This window comes from Monodon monoceros, unplaced genomic scaffold (assembly GCF_005190385.1).
Source record: "Monodon monoceros isolate NGI ecotype Baffin Bay Population unplaced genomic scaffold, NGI_Narwhal_1 Super_Scaffold_18, whole genome shotgun sequence".
In the NCBI taxonomy this organism is placed as follows: Eukaryota; Metazoa; Chordata; class Mammalia; order Artiodactyla; family Monodontidae; genus Monodon; species Monodon monoceros.
The window spans coordinates 115,521,374-115,538,935 of NW_021703774.1; the positions used below are offsets into that span (position 1 = coordinate 115,521,374).

Consider the following 17,562-nt stretch of genomic DNA (forward strand, 5'->3'; position numbering starts at 1 on the left):
TAGGATGAGCCTTAACCCAACAGGACTGGTATCTTTTTAAGAAGACAATGTATTTTGTTAAAAAATTTGTATTTGGGCTTCCCTGGTGGCGCAGTGGTTGGGAGTCCACCTGCGGATGCAGGGGACAAGGGTTCGTGCCCCGGTCTGGGAGGATTCCACATGCCGCGGAGTGGCTGGGCCTGTGAGCCATGTCCGCTGAGCCTGCGTGTCCGGAGCCTGTGCTCCGCAATAGGAGAGGCCACAACAGTGAGAGGCCCGCGTACCGCAAAAAAAAAAATTGTATTTGTAAAAGTAGATGATATTCATTTACCTGACTGAAGTCCAAAAAAGAGTTCCTCATCTTGAAGCAGTTCTTGAACACAATCTAACCTCATGTTAATGGTTTCAACATCAATTAGAGGTTCTAATATATTAGAACGAAGTCTTCTACTTCCTCCAGGAGTCTTAGTGTAATTTAGAACACCAAAGAGTGTGTGATTGCTCCTTTAAAAACACAAGTTAGGAAAATTTCATTAAGTATACTAAGGAAAATCCAATAAAACTGTAATTTAACTTTTAAAATAATCCTATAATCTACGGTAGTGATTCTCAAACTTTAATATGCATACAAATCACATGAGGATTCTGATTCAGTAGGTCTGGGATGAGGCTTGAGAATCTACGTTTCAAATACAATCTCAGGTATGCTGTCAGTCAGTGAAGCACACTTTGATTAACAAGATCGACAGAATCTTCTTGCATTTAGTTCATGGCTTTTTTCATAGATCAGTTAACAATACTCAGACTAATATAAAATATTCTAGTCCATGGCATTCCATCAATAATAGCAAGATATCAACAACACATCCTTAAGGGGAGAACTTTTACACTGATAAAATGAGTAATATAATCACTCTGTTCTAACTTAAGAAGTTAGAGAATTATAAGTAAAAGAGAAAGAAAGAAAATAATATCAGGTACAGAAACTGTCAAAAACAAACAAACAAATAAACAGAACTGTACAGAGAATGACCAGGAGGGTTGATTTAGTTAGGTTGGTTGAGAAAGACCTGTATGTATATTCGGCAGTTGAGTTAAGAAGGCATCCATGCCAAGATGATGATGAGATGGGAATAATGATGACAATTGATGGTGAGTATAGCTAACATATAGTGAACACAAAGTATGTGCCAGGCCTTATTCTAAGCACTTTACATATATTGACTTACTTAATTCTAACAATGATGGTATGAGATAGATGCTATTATTAACATTTTACAAGGGAAGAAACTGAAACACAAAGAAATTAACTTGCCCAAGGTTTCCAAATAAGTGAACAAGAAAAGAGTTACTGTTTAAAAGGGCAAAACAGAACAGCAATTTAAGCCCAGGTAGTCTTTCTGGCTCCAGAACCAGAAAGAAGACCAAAGTTGGTGGAGCACTGCAAGTGAGGGTAAGAATTAAGGGAGATGAATGAAGAAGTTGAAAGAGACCAGAACACATAAGTCCTTGTAGGCCACGGTAAAGAGTCTGAATTGTTTCTAAATATAATAGGAGCTCTGGAAGATTTTAAGCAGGAAAGTTCTAAGATTTTATTTCTGGTTTAAAAGGATCACACTCTGGCCACTAGGTTGAGAATAGACTAATTGTAGGAGGGGAAGAAAGCAGAGAGACGAGTTAGGGGCTATTACACTATACAGCAGTCTAGGCTAAAATGATGGAGGTATGGGTTAGGGTTGTAGCACCGGAAATGCTAAGAAGTGATCCAGAATATGTATGTACTCTAAAGGTTGAGTCAGGAGGATTTACTGACATACTGAATCTGGGTTAAGAGAGGAAAGGAAGTAAAAATGACTCAAGTAATCAGACTGCCAAATTTTTGGTATATCAATTTAAACAAATTTTTAGGGAACTATTCAAATCAAGTCCTGGCTGGGAGTGAGGGTCATCATAGGTAAGTCACAGGCACAATTTTGAGAACTTGTCTTCTGCAGGAACAAAGGAGGTGGGGAGCATACCTAAATCTGCCATTTGCTATAGAAATCAATGGGTGAAACAGTATGCTGAACAAGTAACAAATCCATAGGAGCATTAGAGCTATTCAGACAGTTCAGTAGATAGCATGCCCATCTTTTAACCTAATATTCTTTGGTTCAAGTCTGTGAAAAGACCTCAATTTCTTCTTTCAACTATAATATGAACTCTTGGAGGTCAAATATCCTATCATTTAATATATAGCAGGAACTCAAGCAATGTTTGACAATGATAATGGTAAACAATGATTAACTATGAAATGAGACAAAGTAAAACTGAGTACGAAACCTTTTGTAATAATTACCAGCCTTGGTTGTTATTGACTGTCTACGTTACCCCATGTTATTTTAATTTAGAAAGTCAATGACAGAGTACTTTATCCAGATATTATTTTATCCCTTTTTTCCTAGCAATAGAAAAAATATTATTCACTAAGCTGAAAAGGAATAATTACAATTAATTATAAACTCCTTTAAAACGTTATAATTTTAGACCATCATTATTCAGTGGAACTACAAAGGTGTTGAGGTCACTACACTGACAATGACAAATAGTATACACAGTACTATTCTTACCTTTACTAAAAGTAGTGCCAACAGTACCTAGATAGATCTAAACTGTTCTTGATGATTAAAGTAAATAATTTAAAAAATTAGATATTATAGGTTTCTAAGTTTGTAACTGTAAATAATGTCTGGAGATTTCACATAATTAAAAGTGAAGCCAAGATAAGAGCACACAAAGTGACAGAAATACTTAAACACTATGGCTCTGAAATTGGCAGTGAGCACCTTAAGGTTTCAATTGTATAAAGTACTCTTTATTCTGTTCAGTACTCTTAATACTAAAATTTATGATTATTTTAAGTTTATCCGTTTCATTAATATCCAAAGTTATATTTAAGTACTGAAAGCTGAGATTTTACTCCAAGCTTACTTACTCCCAACTTGTACTTTACCAAAGTAAATAGCTTATGGTTTCCTTGCACATACCATATTGCTATATTGAAAATCATGCTTTCAAGACTTTGTTATTCACTGTCTTACTACCTTTTCTACTTCTTAATCTGGATAACTTCTTTTTTAAAAAATTATTTATTTATTTTTGGCTGCATTGGGTCTTCGTTGCTGCGTGTGGGCTTTTCTCTAGTTGCGGCAAGCGGGGGCTACTCTTCGTTGTGGTGCACGGGCTTCTCGTTGCAGTGGCTTCTCTTGTTGTGGAGCATGGGCTCTAGGAACGTGGGCTTCAGTAGTTGTGGCTCGTGGGCTTTAGAGCGCTGGCTCAGTAGTTGTGGCACACAGGCTTAGTTGCTCCACAGCATGTGGGATCTTCCCGGGCCAGCGCTCGAACCTGTGTCCCCTGCGTTGGCAGGTGGATTCTTAACCACTGCGCCACCAGGGAAGCCCATGGATAACTTCTATTTATACTTCAAACCTCATACCAGGGAAAAAAAACCCTCATGTCAGGTATTATCTTCTCTAGAAAGCCTTTTCTAATTACTCCCCTTTTACTCCTTAACTAAGCCCAGTTAACTTTCTTTCTCTGCTATGATCCCATCATTTTTTTATGCAAACTTTCATATCACTATACAGTTGTCCCTTGGTACCTGTAGGGGATTGATTCTAAGACCTCTAGCGGATACCAAAATCCGAGGATGCTTAAGTCCCTTATATAAAGTGGCCTACTACAGTGGGCCCTCCATATCCACAGGTTCCATATCTGTGGTTTCAACCAACTGTGGGTCGCTAGGCTACGGAGGGCCTGATGTACTTAGTACATGTTAATGATACTATGATACTATGCATCTCCTCCTTTAGACTGTAATTCCTCAAGGAGAAAAACCATTACTCACTAATTCTTTGTACCAAATTGAACCCATATTAAACTATATAGGTTTATGCCTACTATAAGCACCACCACAGGTTGATTACATTATCTTCTAATAACATTTTGATTCTAGTTTAGGTATCCCAACCACTATGAAATCTTATAAACACTGTGTGTTTGTGTGTGTGTGTGCACACACGGGCAATCTCCCATTCTCGCTCTTATTCATGCTTACCATAAATATTCCTCTAAAGCTAACAATAAACCAATAAAATGAGCAATCTAGTCATACACAAAGACCAAGTTGATTCAACTATTTTCACCTTCTCAAATGATTATGTAGTCCCTTGAATTTCCTGTATTTAATGCATTTAAAACTTGTTATTTTAACTTTGTAGTATTCTGCACACAACTTTTTTTATTATGGTAAAACATATAAAACACAAACTTTAGCATTTTAACCATATTAAGCACACAAGTCAGTGTCATTAGGTACACTTGCAATATTGTGCAACCATTACCATCATTCATTTCTCATCATCCCAAACAGAAACTCTGAATCCATTAAACAATAACTCTCCCATTCCCCACTTCCCCCAGCCCCTGGTAACCTGTCTACTTTCTGTCTCTATAAATTTGCCTATTCTAGGTACTTCATATAAATGGAATCATAAAATATTCTTCCTTTTGTGTCTGGCATATTTCACTTAACATGATGTTTTCAAGGTTCATACATCTCGTGGCATGTATCAGAATTTCATTCCTTTTTAAGGCCGAATGATATTCCACTGTATGTATACACCTTATCTGTAGACATCTTATTTTATCAGTCACTCATTGATGGACATCTGGTTTGTTTCCACATTTTGGCTACTATGAATAATGCTGCTATGAATATTTGTGTGCAAGCATCTGTTTGAGTCCCCATTCTCAATTCTTTTAGGTATATACCAAGAAGTAGAATGTCTGGATCATATGGTAATGCTATGTTTAACTTTTTGAGGAACCACCATGTGATTTTCCAAAGTGAATGCACCATTGTACATTCCCACCATAAATGGATTAGGATTCTAATTTCTCCATAGACTCACCAACAATTATTTTCCATTTACTTAATAATAACCATCCTAATGGGTGTGAAGTGGTAATTGTGGTTTTGATTTGCATTTCCCTAATGACTAGTGACATTGAGCAACTTCTTAAGTGCTTATTGAACCTCTGTATATCTTCTTTGGAGAAATGTCTGTTCAAGTCTTCTACCTAGTTTTGAAATGGGTTGTTACTTTTTTTTCTTGTTTAGTACAAATATATTTTTAAAACCTGATTTTGGTGAAACATCTGAGCAGCTCACCAACAATGGTATAAGGATTAAAAATATGTTTATTCAATATTTCTCCATCGAACAATTTAAAGAAATGTAAAGTAACTATTCATAGAAAAATATGACATAATATACTGATACATTTTCTAAGAAAAAAATAGATGATCTTACCTAGAGTCTTGATTATTAATTATTAATTCAAGGTTTTGGGTTGATGATGAATCTATCATAGCTGTCTGTTCACTACCCTGGAAACAAATCTTCAGCGATTTTGGTGCGTAAACTGAATTTTGAATAAATTCAACATATTTTAATAAAGCTGCAACAGCTGCAAGGCAGTAATACCTGTAAAGTGACCGAAGATACATCACTATAAATCTTTGGAATAAAAAAAAGTATTGCTATAAAAGAAAACATTTATTTCACTTTATTATTAGCAAAATTATAAATATTTGCATAGCATTGCTTAAAATCAAAGGGAAAAAGCACACCAAGTGTTCCTGATTTTTGATAACTAGTTAAATTACCTCTAAAACATAAAAGTTGATAAAAAGAGACAATTTTCTAAAGTCTGAGACTTAAGGGATATTAGACTCCCAATAGGTCACATGTTAGAAGTCAACATTCAATGGTAATTTGTGTCAATTTTTGATGTACCATTCTAAGTACACATTCAAATAATGTTGAAAAAGTCTGAGAGTTGTAAAGGTATAGTCAGGAGGTCCCAATGTATAGGAAAGCATGTTTTGATCTCGGTGACAGTAGTCGTCATGATTAACTGAGCGAACAAGTTGTCCAACCTGGATCAAAGTAAGTATCTGTTCAGCATGTTATAAGAAATATCCATTCCAAAAATATCATTCCCTGTCTCAGTCGGAAGGAGTAAAGTTATGAAGTAACAGGAACACAGCTTTAACTGTGTTTCACTTCTGTACCCTCACATTTCTAGTTTGCAGTAGCTACTTGAGCTTTTCAATTCAAAGTAAAGTGAGCAGGAACCATTAAGGCAGTAGATTATGACTAATTTGGAGAAATTCCATAAAAGTTTAGTTAGCAAGATACACCTTGTATATAAATTTTAGTTAGCTATTTTACTATTTCAATAATTACTGAGTGTGTTTTATAAGCCAGGCACTTTTCTAAGTGTTAGGGAATATAGCAAAGAATAAAACACACAAAAGACCTTTCCGTCCTGGAATACACACCAGAGATTTACTACTTGCCCTAAATTTTAACTTACTTGGATTGAACCTCCATTAGGACAGTGCTGAATTCTGTTATGCATAATTGTTCAATGTACTCTAATCCTTTTGTTTCATTGAAGTATTTCCTTTGGATAGTAGTGAAATTAACGTTCTGAAAAGAATTTTTAATTTCAAAATAAATTTTAAGTTTCATGCACTTGCCCAAAGCTGCTTTCTTAAATACATGCTCATACATGGGTAGATGACTTAAATATTGAATAAAGTTTATTTTTCATTATTTATTATTTTCTAGAGTTAAATAAGAAGTTTTCTTAGTTATTTACAAAAAGAACGATGGTCTGTCTTGCTAAGTGAATTATAGCAGTCTGTAGCTCTTATTAAGACATATTTACATGAAATTTAAGTAAATAAAAAATAAACATGAGAGTCTCTGACTCCTATTAATTTTATTCTACAGCAACAACAGCAACAAAGGTTTTACATTCAGCCTCATATACACGATCATAATTTAGAGAGGGTAAATCTTTGTAATACACTAGCTGGGGAAGCCAAAAATACCAATTCCAGCTATCAAATCTATGAAATGCTATCTACATAAGGTGAATTTAATTTATAGAATAAAGAAAAGCAGATAATGGAACTTTTTTTAAGAGAAAAAAAAATGCATGCAGCTGCAGAGTACAACGTCTGCCTACTTTGAATAAAAGTAATAGGTAAGAAAGGTATTAATAATATAATAACAATGGACTGTGAAAGAGCTGCAAGGCTGCAAAAAAAAGTCATAATCAGGTAGGGAATTTGTTATGTGCCAAGATTGTTTGAAGAGTTATCTCATTTAATCTTCCCAATAACCCTATGATGTAAGTTTTGTATCAATATTAAGTACAATCTTCCTCTAAGTCAAATTCTGAGAAGTCAAGCAACTTTTCTAATATACAATTGATATGTTCCAGAGCTGAGACTTGAATTTGGATTTCTTTGACTAAAAAGTCCATGTTCCTTACACTTCGTATTGCTTCTTATTTAATTGAGGTCTTTTTTATGGTAAGTGTGATGATAATGATAACAATAACATTGATTTTCCCCTCTGTTTATAATGCTTTTATATCAAATATTTCTATGGCTCTCTCTCTCACTCCTATCAGGACTTTGCCCAAATGTAACCTCATCAGTGAGACCATTTCTGATTACCTTATATAAAATATCAATTCTCTAGGAGGTAGATACTATTATTGTCCCTATTTTACTGACAAATAAAAACTGAAGCTTAGAGAGGTTAACTTAATTTGCACACAGTCATTTAGAATCAGGATTTGAGACCACAACAGTATAGCTCCTCTATTCTTTTTCTTTTTTTAATTTATTTATTTATGTATTTATTTATTTTGGGCTGCGCTGGGTCTTCGTTGCCGCCCACGTGCTTCCCCTAGTTGTGGCGAGCAGGGGCTACTCTTCATTGTGGTGCACTGGCTTCTCATTGTGGTGGATTCTCTTACTGTGGAGCACGGGCAGTAGGCACGCGGGCTCAGCAGTTTCAACGTGCAGGCTCTAGAGCGCAGGTTCAGTAGTTGTGGCGCACAGGCTTAGCTGCTCCATGGCATGTGAGATGTTCCCGGACCAGGGCTCAAACCTGTGTCTCCTGCACTGGCAGGAGGATTCTTAACCACTGCGCCACCAGGGAAGTCCCTGGCTCCTTTACTCTTAAGCACTATGCTATATTGTCTTACATCTCAAGCGTAGTAAATGTAGGTTGTTTTCGCCTTTGGAGGATTCATCTATCCCACATTCTATGTTGGTCTGTCCATGTAGGACTGTCAATTACAGTACTCTGTGCCCCACAGCAAAAAGCAAATGACCTGGGATTAATCAATCATAGTGCTTTTACCCCCAGAAACAGTGATTAATCTAACATGTGGGAACATGAACAAAGCAGGAACAGTCAGGGTCCTTCTCTTGAATTCATATGTGGACACTGGAAGGAAGAAGTTAGTTTTTACTCTCAGTTGACTAAGCTGAGTTGACATCAGCCTGGAGCCATGAGCAATCATTTTATTAAACCTCACAGAAAGATGGCAGTAGAGATGAGAGTAAGGATAGGATCTATCCAACCATTTGGCTTCCCAGTTACATAAGCCAACAAATTTACTTTTTCACTTAAGCTACTTTAAGTTGAATTTCTGTTATTCACAACCAAAGGACTTAGAATGCTTAATCAGTACAAAATAATGAAGGTATATGGAAAGGTATACATAAATAAGGGTGATGAAAAGAAGTCTAAAGTCATGAATGAAAGAGATAAAGAGTCCTGTCTAATAGAGACAGTAGGTTTACAATAGGAACCATTTCTGGCAATGAGTCAAAGACAGCTGAGCTACATTGGATCTCTAAGAGCACAAGAAATCTTATATGACTGTAGATGCTGAATATATTAAGAACTATAAAGAACTCATTGGACCATAATCTCAACTTGGTTTCAAATGTGTTAAAGATTAAGTCTACAATGAAATATAATATTCTGAAAATAATTTGCACTCCTCAAGAACTATTCTAACTGCAATGCTGCCTACTTGGTTCAGAACCACAGCCTCCATTCCACAAAGCAGGGAGATGTGCTAAAGGGAAGAAATAAACCGGATGGTAGACAGGCCCTTACTGAGAGGGAGAGCGTTGGCTGGATAAGGTTCCAGAGCACTTCCCTGTCACAGTCCCACAGACGGTGAGACAGTATGTGTTGCCAGGGGAAGCTGTAACAATTCTATAATATAAATCAAATTCTCTAAAAGAAAAAGTACTTGCTGATAGTTGCTATCCCCTAGAAGAATAAGAACTTCACTTTCAACCAGTCTGGCAGCGCAATAACTACTTTCCAGGAACTATACCTAAGGAAATCCATGCTTTCTCTAAGTGTCTGCTTCCTGTATACTCTGGGAAACCTCCTTATTACCTAAAAGATTTTTCCTTTTTTGCAAAGTATATCAAGGGTACCAAATCAAATAAGTGAATTCCTTGTCATTTTTATTATATGTATTAATAGTCCCTAAGCTTAGGATTTGTACTTAGTGAGTACTTTAGGGTAAAGATACCCAAATTATTGTTCTTTAGGATGATATTATAAAATGGATTTTAAATAAGACAATCTTGAATGTTACTACTGAGAATAAAAATCACTTACCTTGAAATTTTCTGTGATGAGAGTAAACAACTTGGTTGAATTCCCCACAACACAAGCAGTATTTGACATTATTATTTCCAAAGGTGATAAAATTTTGAGTTTAGTGATCACCTAAAATTGTTTGAATAATTTCTTAAATGTAAGCTTAGGATTCTCTAAAACCAAAAAAGTTTCGTATTTTTCTGAGAGATAAAATTAAGTCAGAGACATACAAAATCACAACTGTTCTAATTATATGTTTCAATTAAATATACTTCTTATGGTAATATGTCAAACATACATCCTATAAAATTATCAATACAAAATATTATCATAAGCATAGGCTATATTTTACTCACAATAGTTTGTATCAGCTCTAAGCCCCCAAATAATTTGAACATATCAAATATGTATTCCTAAAAAAAATTTTTTTTAATAAATTCATCTACTCGGTATTTTATTCATCTCCATGAAAAACATAAACATTCAATAGTGTAACTATGGTGATTCAATCAATATGGCCACACGGGTACAGCTTAGAAGTTGAAAAGTACAGAAACACAGATGAGAAACATCTGCTTTATGACTGATGCTTTTCACAGTCTAAGATGCATTTCTTAGAACTATTCTAGACACAGAAATACTTTATCAATATACTGAACATTCCCATTTTTTAAAAAAACTTTTATCCTATTCTTTTTAAATTGCATAGAAATGTGAAATACCCAGATATGCAGTACTAATATCATTTAGGTTGTTAGGTATATTAAAAAATTAATTATTAGGTAGGGAAAGGAAGTCTACATACTGGGAAACATAAAGGGGAATTAGGGAAAGAAATAAAGAATAAAACATTAATGATGTTAATGATGAGTGATAGGAAGTGAAGGCAAGAAGTTGAGAGAAATTATGACTGGTCTAAGACACCAGTTTCCCTTATCTCTGGAAAATAAAATTCAAATACTGTTCAGTGGAAACAACCCTCTGGAGATAGCATTATTACATATGTTATCTTTGGAATGAGTCCAAGATTTATTAATTTGAAGATATTAATTTTAGAAACTAATATTAATAGTAATTTGGAATATTTAAGTAACACCAAAACATGTTATTTTAGAACAAAATAATATTAAAAAATTAAAATCAGATGTAAAACTTTATTGTAATTCAGAGTAACCTACATTGGTGCAATAATGAATAACCATTATTCTACCAAAAAGTAAACCAATTAGGAAAGCACTGACTTGAAAATCTGCAAAGTGCCCTCTAGATGAACCATTTTCTAGGAGTATAAATACTTACCTTTGCATATGTTGTGTTGTCTGCAAACTGAGATAATATAATTTGTGGGCTTTTTAAATCAATACTTGCCATTCCTATTTCACCTCTGGCAAGTCCTCTCCCTTCTACAACAGCTACAATAACTGATGGAGAGTGTGCAGAAACTGCAGATGAGGATGTAGCTATTAAAAAAAATTTTTAAAGAAAATGTATAAACATTAACAATACTTTCTAGTTCTTTCTCATAAAATCTCAAAGCACCAAGTCTAGGACACAGCTATTACTATCCAAGAAAAAAAATCTCGTTTTGCTCATCAAAATATATCTTTCTATATATCCAGACCAAATAAAAATGTTAATTCTCTATTTTGCCAAAACTTAACTTCACATTTAGAAATAATAAACTTACACATTGTCTTATTTTGCATTTTATTGGAATGGAATGAAGTCATAAAGAAACACTAAATTTGCGATCAGAAAACATATTATTTATCTTACCTTGTCATTTGAGAGCTATATGAATTTGAGCAAATTATTTCATAATAAATAATCATATATCACAAAATATGTTAATACCTGCCCTACCTAACTCAAGAGGTAGCTGAAACGCTCAAATGGGATAATAATATATATCAATGCATTTTATAAAGTATAAAACATTATATGACTATAAACTCCATTTATGAGATATCTGTGTAATGCTGGATATTTTATTAATGTGCCAAGAATGTTCCAAGTTCTTTACTTGAATTAACTTTACTTCTCATGATTCTATCAACAGACATCATTATTTTCTCCATTTGCTTTTCAGGAGACTGAAGCATGAATGAACTGGTAGAACTTGTATACAGGCAGCCTGGTTCCAGACCTGGTGCTCTTAACCACTACATATATTAGTGATTTTGAGATCTATGCCTGACAAACCATAAATATTCAGGTAAGTAGTTTAATCTTTCTAAATTTACCATTTCTTTATCTGTAAAGTGGAAATACCAAACCTTTTTAACAAAGTTGTTATATAAGAATTAAACATAATATAGAAAGGTTTTATAAAGTATTTGAAATTATAAGGCATTATTCATGGATAACAAAAAGTCAGACTACTAAACATACCTAAAATTTTATTTTCAAAGAAGCAAAATTGTCTTTTATCCCCTTTGCAACCTTTCAATATACCTTTTCTCCCCTCCTCACCCTCCCTAATCTAGAATCCTTTTTTCTTTTCTATTCTGTTATAACACCTACAAAATTATTTTTACATTTATGCTTTCTTAGTCAGTAGTCAACTTAAGAGTTCATTTAAAAATCTATTGTGTCTAGATCTCAGAACCTTTTTTGCCATTAAAGCCTTGTTATACATGGTGATTGAGTTTATATTAGATCTATAGAAGTCAATTTAAGTTCTGCAATTGAATATGACCTTCCCATTCTTAACTGGAAACTTAATATCAAGTTTCAGTACTTGGAAATTCAGTACACACAGAAGACATCTCCCTTAAACTTTAAAAGAACATTTACGCTGTTATCCCTCTGTTATAAGTAATACTAAAATAAGCATCATAGTACATAAAGCTTTTTTCTGGGTCTCTTATTATTTCCCTAAATTGGCTCCTTATAAGTCAAATTACTGAAAAAAGGAAAACCATCACTTTTAAAGGATCTCACATATATTGCCACATTTCTTTTCAGGATTGTACCAACTTTTAATTCCATCATCAGTATATGAGAAAAACCAATCTTACTGAATCCTTACCATTGCTAACTTCTGCAATGTATTATTATTGTTGTTATTATTATTATTAGCTAGTTTAATGGACTGGTGCTTTAAATGTGTATTTTTTTAAATTACTATCAAAATTGAACTTCACTTAATATATCCATTTGTTTTCTATATTTTGAGATGTTTACATCCTTTTTGCACAATTTTTACTAGGTCTTAATGTTTTTCAACCTGTTTCTTTGAGAATCTTGTAAATCAATGACAACAACTTATAGTTGCTACCAATCTTGCTATTTTTGATTTTTGTTTTTGTATAGAAAGTCTTTTCCTTTATAATTTCTTCCATTACTTTTCTGCTACGAAACTCCTCCTTCATTGAGACATTTGATATTCACTACTATTTTCTTCTAACTTTTTGAGTTGTTTAGTTCATTTTGATCTCTCATTTGGGCAGAACTTTGAGCAGTACATTTGGTTCTCCACCTTGTCTGGCTTGTCTGGAATGAAAGATAACCAGAAGTACAGACTTAGACTCATTCATAAGCAGTTGCTAATGGTTTAGCTGAATGGTCAGGGACTTGGAAGGAACAGAACTGGAAGATAGCGACAAGGAAAGTTGGGGAAGAGGTATGTGGATGGATCTCTTAGAACGGGCATAGACTTTGAAAATATTTGTCTCACGTGAATGCTCACCAAAGGGCATCCACTGTAAAGGAGACTCTTGATAACAGTGGACAAAATGATACACCCTATGATGTCAATTAGCCTCTTTTCCCAGCCACCAGTGTTTCCTTAATAGACCCATGAACAAATCGGCCATGGTGGCAAGAATGGAAACTATGCATCAGCTCAACAACGTGAACTTCCTCTTACGAAGGCTGACCTGGTTAACCCCTCTGCTGGCCAGCAGCAGAGATCAACATAAATGCCCCATACAGTACCATTCCCCAGAGGGACAACATACCACCTGATGGTAGGTTGATTACACTGGATTTCTTCCATCAAGGAGGGAGCAGATATTTGTCCCCACTGGAAAAAACACATATTTTAGATGCAGATTTGCCTTCCTTGCCCACAGTGCCTCTGCCAGCATCACGATCTATGAACTTACAGAGTGCCTTATCCACCATCATGGCATTTCACACAGTATTGCATCTGATCAAGGAACTCACTTCACAGCAAAAGAAAAAAATGCATCAATGGACTCTGGCCCATTGAAACAACTGGTTTTACCACATACCCCATCACATAGAAATGCCTGGCTTAGCTGAAAGGCAGAATGACTTACTGAAGACTTAATGCCAATTGGAAGACAATATCCTAAAAGAATGGGGCTCTGTCTTACAGGATGCAGTTTATACTTTGAATCACAGATGCTGTATTCCTCATAACCAGAATACACAGGTCCAAGAATCAAGAGGAGGAAATAGGAGTGACTATTCTCACTTCACTATTATCCTGATCAACCCGCCCAAAGAATATCTGCTTCCCATTCTGGCAACTTTGAGCTCTGCTGATTTGGAGATCTTAGTCTCCACAAGGTTATTGGTTCCACCAAGTGACACAGCAATGATTCCACTGAAATGGAAGATGAGATTGCCAACTGTCCATTTTAGGCTCCTTATTTATGCTACTGAACCAATAGGCAAAAAAAGGGGGGGAGGGGTTATCTATGGATGGGGTGGTTGCTCCTAACTGCCAAGGGGATATCATGTCACTATACACAATGGAGGCAAAGTGGACTATATATGGAGCTCAGGGGGTTCTCTAAGGCAGCGGTCCCCAACCTCTTTTGGCACTGGGGACTGGTTTCGTGGAAGACAATTTTTCCATGGATGGGGGAGGGGGTAGGTTCAGGCGGTAATGCAAGCGATGGGGAGTGATGGGGAGCGGCTGTAAATATAAATGAAGCTTCGCTTGCTCACCCGCCGCTCACCTCCTGCTGTGCGGCCCAGTTCCTAACAGGCCATGGACAGGTACTTGTCCACGACCCGGGAGATGGGAACCCCTGCTCTAAGGCACCCCTTAGTATTTCCAATAGTAAATGTTAATGGAAAACTACAGCAACCAATAAGAAGCAGAATGACCAAGGACTCAGACCCTTCAGGAATGAAGGTCTGGATCATTCCACCCGTATTGCTGCAGGTAAGGGAAATATAGAATGGGTAGTGGAAGGAAGCCATAGATATCAACTATAACCTCGTGACCAATTACAGAAATACAAACTGCAGGGCTTCCCTGGTGGTGCAGTGGTTGAGAGTCCGCCTGCCAATGCGGGGGACACGGGTTCGTGCCCCAGTCCAAGAAGATCCCACGTGCCGTGGAGCGGCTGGGCCCGTGAGCCATGGCCGCTGAGCCTGCGCGTCCGGGGCCTGTGCTCCGCAGCGGGAGAGGCCACAACGGTGAGGGGCCCGTGTACCCGCCGCCGCAAAAAAAAAAAAAAAAAAAAAAAAAACTGCAGTAGCTTTGGATATTTTCTCTATGCTTTGTTATATGCATGTTTATTTGTATAAACTAACCATTTTTCTCTCTTTTCACTTTTAAAAATTTATGCACAAGTTATTGGAGGTTAACTTTACAACTTAGTCTTTAAGTAACACAATATTCAGTGGGACCACGACTGAATTTGAGATAATTAATATGCAATGACTGTTGGGACTATGAATCTTCTCATTTTGGGAAAGAGTGAGAACCCCCTCACTTGTAAGTACAGATGTATACATCCTGTTAGGTAGAAACACAGAGTTATTTTGTTGTTGTAAAGGAATCCAAATGTGTGTAGAATGACATATATGGACATTGAATAGCCAAAGGAGTTATGCCAGTTATCAATTTATTGTCACTCGGCTCCAAATTCACACTTCAATGTAAGCTCTGCAACAGTGGACAGAATTGCTGTATATTTCTCCTTTAAAGTGTGCATAATGTATACTCCAATAAAGATGTTTAAAAGAAAAGTGTGCATAATGTTAAGTTTTCTCAATTGAGGGCACTGGAGGGACCTTGCATGATGAAGGGCTCTCTGGCAGTTTCCACTGGGTCAGCAGTGTAGGTATGAGGACATCTGGTGGTGATGTGCCCAGCTACATACCCAGAATGTGCTGTCCTCTGGCAATCACACAGCCGCAGCATGGCACGGTAACAATCATCTTACAGCCCTCTCAACAGAGATATCCTGCATTCCAGGCCTCCTGCCCATACTAATTCCTTCGGCTCTTTCACTCTCTATTCAGTCTGTCTCCCATAGGCCTCTTGATGCCACCACCCCTCCTAACAGGGAGACTGTGCGCTCCAGGCCTCCAACCCACACCAGAGCCCACTCCCATTGCACAGCCATGTTCTAGCCACCAGCTATAGTTCACCCACCCTGCCCGCTTCCTGTTTGCCTGGCCTGGCAAATCTGCGGTCACTACTGAAATTGCCATTCAGTATTCACCTTCTCCAAAGAGGTCAGTACCCCAGCGTTGGAAATGGGACCCAGAAGGGGGCCACTTCCAAGTAGTACCTCTTAGGAGTCCCCTTAGCCCTAGGGTGCCTCATAGAGTTTCCTTATATCCTATAGTTACTCTTTTATGAGTTTAATAATTCTTCATATTAAATCTTCCCTGTTTAAATTATTGTATGGTTCTACTTCAGATTGTATCTTCACTGCTACAGTCTCTGTCTTCATGGAGTTTATAGTCCAGCAAAAAAGATGGACAACTTAAAAAAGATAATCAACCTCATTTATAACCAGGAAAATGCAAATTCAGACTATAGTTAGGTAGTATTTTACAACTGCTAGACTGGTAAATATTAAGGAGTCTGACAGTACCAAATGCTGGATAGGATACAGGTCAACAAGAACGCTCATATATTGCTAGTAAGAGTGTATGTTGGTAGAACCACTCAGAAAAACAATTTGTCATTATTTTGCAAATGTATACATTCATATATCTTTGAACCAAGAGATGTTTATACATGCAGACCTATTTCACCCATTTTCCCCTCAAGAAAATCTACATTTAGATAAATTCTAAAATTTAAGTATTAAAAAATCATTCAATAGTATTATCAGGATCAACTTTTAGATTTAAGCAAACGTATAGAAGGGCTTTCTTTCTTGTGCTTTTTTTGTCAGAATGATAAAATAATGTAGACCTGCATTTTTTAACAAACAATATCACAAACTATGTAGACTTATTAATCCAGCTTCAAATTGTAGATATGGCTAAATTGATGTATTTATCATTCAGTCTTCCATATTAGTTACAAGTAACTTCATATTAACTTAACTACTCTAATATATAATTTTTAAAAGTTTCAAAAGATCAATTAGGCCAATATTCCACTCACTTTACCTGAATATTCCATTTGCAGTGTCCAACTTTTATAACCTGGTCTCTGGGGATTTCCAGCAGATAATGGAGTTTTTAGTATTTGAGGATAATTACTATCTCGCGCAGAGGATGAGCTTGTACCGAGAGTAAAATGTGATGCAAGTGTGTTTTCTGCATAAGATCTTTTGTTTGTAAAGTATGAATCTAAATTCAAAAAAAATTAAATATCAGTTCTTAAAGATTCCAAATTATGCAATGTTGTACTAATTCTTATAATCTCTATAAAACTTCATCTGATAATGATTTTTTAGTGTAACAAATTATGACAAGTTTAACATTACTGATAAATAATCTTGTACTAAAGTATAATGAAAAGTGCTTGCTAATATGTCTTTTTCTTATACAAGTTGACTGAGACTATTCTTGCTAAAATCACAAACTACCTTCTAATCTTCAAATATACCAGATATATTTTCTTTGTATAGTAATTATAACACATCTTTTCCTCTGTTGACCTCTTCATTGAAACTGTCTCCTCCCAGGTAACTGGTATAAAGAGTTTTAGGCTCACTTTGATTCAGTTCCTTGTTTAGTTACTTACCTGCTGATGTAAGACATTACCTATTTTATAGGGTTGTCATAAAATATGAAGGAATGTACATAAACAGCCTAGCATAGTGTCTTGGCACATAAGAGGTTTTTTTGTTTGTTTTTTACTTGAAGTA

The 17,562-nt window shown here is 35.8% G+C and overlaps 1 protein-coding gene across 1 annotated transcript in view; it reads right to left on the reverse strand.

Moving 5' to 3' along the window:
• The window catches only part of MSH4 (mutS homolog 4), a 96,207-nt gene that overhangs the window by 76,161 nt on the left and 2,484 nt on the right, over positions 1-17,562 (reverse strand). The window contains exons 2-7 of the mRNA XM_029229791.1: positions 16,859-17,041; positions 10,820-10,980; positions 9,539-9,649; positions 6,402-6,517; positions 5,333-5,506; positions 311-483 (exon numbers count right to left, since the gene is read on the reverse strand). Of these exons, the coding sequence (XP_029085624.1) occupies positions 311-483; positions 5,333-5,506; positions 6,402-6,517; positions 9,539-9,649; positions 10,820-10,980; positions 16,859-17,041 (918 nt within the window). The remainder of the gene's footprint in view (positions 1-310; positions 484-5,332; positions 5,507-6,401; positions 6,518-9,538; positions 9,650-10,819; positions 10,981-16,858; positions 17,042-17,562) is intronic.